Raw genomic sequence first — 1,577 nt, 5'->3', positions numbered from 1 at the left:
GGCTAAACCTGAGCTCTGCCAAGGAAATAATTTTTAAAGAACCACAAGCAACTGCAAGCAAAGGAGCAAGACCCCACCCCCAGTGTCCCCCCTACATACACTCACACAAGACCCCTTTTGCAGGGAGAGATGAGCACTGGGCAGAGTGAATGCTGCCTCTTTAGGGGCATCATGATCGCTCCCAGGAGCATCAGCTCCTGGCTAGCAACTCCCTAAGACCTGCTGGCTTCCCGGAGCTGCCTGGCCAGCCAGGATCCACTGGGATTTGGACATTACTCCTCTCCGTGCAGGTGCTGCACAAAAGCCCCCCAACCTTCCCAACACACACACATACCTCATCCCCCCATCACCACCACCTTCTACCTCCATCAGGTGGAGAGCAGCTCCCAGGGCCAGCGGGCCTATGTGCCAGCCCCGCACGGCCATCAGCTCAATCAATCCATCCCTGCCGGAGGAGCTGGGTGCTCCCCATCCCTGCTTAAGCGAGCCCTCCCTTTACCAACCCCCCTCTGCCCACAGCCAAGGCAAGTCGCAGCAAGGCAAAGAAATCCCAGCAGCAGCAAGAGCAAGCAGCAAAGGCAAGCAACAGATGCCTCATTTAATGCGATGTGGGTGTCTTCCAACAGGCAAACAAACCAGCACAGAGGTGGTGGCAAGGGATGGAGGGGGAGCGAAGAAGAGGAAGGGGGAGTGCAACTTTCAGCTTCCCATTGCAACCACGCTGAGCTGGACACGCAAATCCCGGCTCGGGAATGAATGACTCTTTCTTAGGAGAGTTGTGTGTGGCCCGGGGGGGGGGGAGTGGGGCTTGCTCCATGGGACATGGGTGGCCTTTGGGGGCAGAAGAACCGGGCAGCAAGCCCGCCAGCCCCGGGAGGAGCGGGGCCATGTGCCCCCAAGCTTGGGGCCGGTGGATCGGAGGGGAAGGGGCAGAGCCGGGGATGCCAAGGCAGCTGGAGGGGCTGACAGAGCCCAGGTCCAGCCATGGGGGTGGGACAGAGGGACCCTGCCCCCGGCACTAGCCCCGACCTCGGGGGGTCCCTTCCAGCCCGACTCCTCCAGGAGCCTGCGATCCGCCTCCCGGGAGCCTGGCTGACTTCCTCCTGCAGGCGGCTGCTTAACTTTGATGCCACCATCCACTCCAGTGCCACCCGCAGCCCCTCTTACCGTAAACCCCCTGGCCCCTGATGCAGGCGGGGACCAGAGCCAGGAACACCAGGCAGATCCTCTCCATCTTCAAGGCAGATCCTTCATCGCCGGCGGAGACGAGCAGCCCAAATCCGCCCCAGGCAGCATCCGGCGAGCGGCGCCTCCAGTGCTCCTGCATGCACAGCCCCCCCAGCCGGGCGATCCGCTGGAAGGGGGGCAGAGAGGCAAGGGGGTGCCCCCTGCCCGGCTCCTGGGGGGTCTCCAAGGGCCTCCCCCTAGCCCCAGCCGCTGGATCCGGCAATGCGAGCCGCCGAGCCTCTTCCCAAAGTGGCTGCAAGTGGGGCCAAGTTGCAGGAGTGGCTCCCTGCCTGGCTGCTGCCGAGACTGGCTGCGTCCCCGGGAGCCGCGAGGGGGAGGCAGGAGGCGGC

General features: G+C 63.6%; 1 protein-coding gene across 4 annotated transcripts in view; it reads right to left on the bottom strand.

The window, feature by feature from the left end:
• MDGA1 (MAM domain containing glycosylphosphatidylinositol anchor 1) overlaps positions 1-1,568 on the bottom strand; it is a 383,343-nt gene extending 381,775 nt beyond the window's left edge. For 2 of the 4 annotated variants that reach the window (XM_019527003.1, XM_019527001.1), the window contains exon 1: positions 1,168-1,568. In XM_019527003.1, coding sequence (XP_019382548.1) covers positions 1,168-1,327 — 160 coding nt within the window. In that variant the 5' untranslated portion in view covers positions 1,328-1,568. The remainder of the gene's footprint in view (positions 1-1,167) is intronic. The other 2 variants (XM_019527004.1, XM_019527005.1) reach the window with 2 other exon arrangements.
• Between the last annotated feature and the right edge of the window lie 9 nt (positions 1,569-1,577).

This window comes from Gavialis gangeticus, unplaced genomic scaffold (genome assembly GCF_001723915.1).
Source record: "Gavialis gangeticus isolate Ggan-Ray unplaced genomic scaffold, GavGan_comp1, whole genome shotgun sequence".
Lineage (NCBI taxonomy): Eukaryota > Metazoa > Chordata > Crocodylia > Gavialidae > Gavialis > Gavialis gangeticus.
The sequence above is the reverse complement of the archived record's forward strand: the minus strand, read 5'-3'. Positions and strand labels throughout refer to the sequence as shown.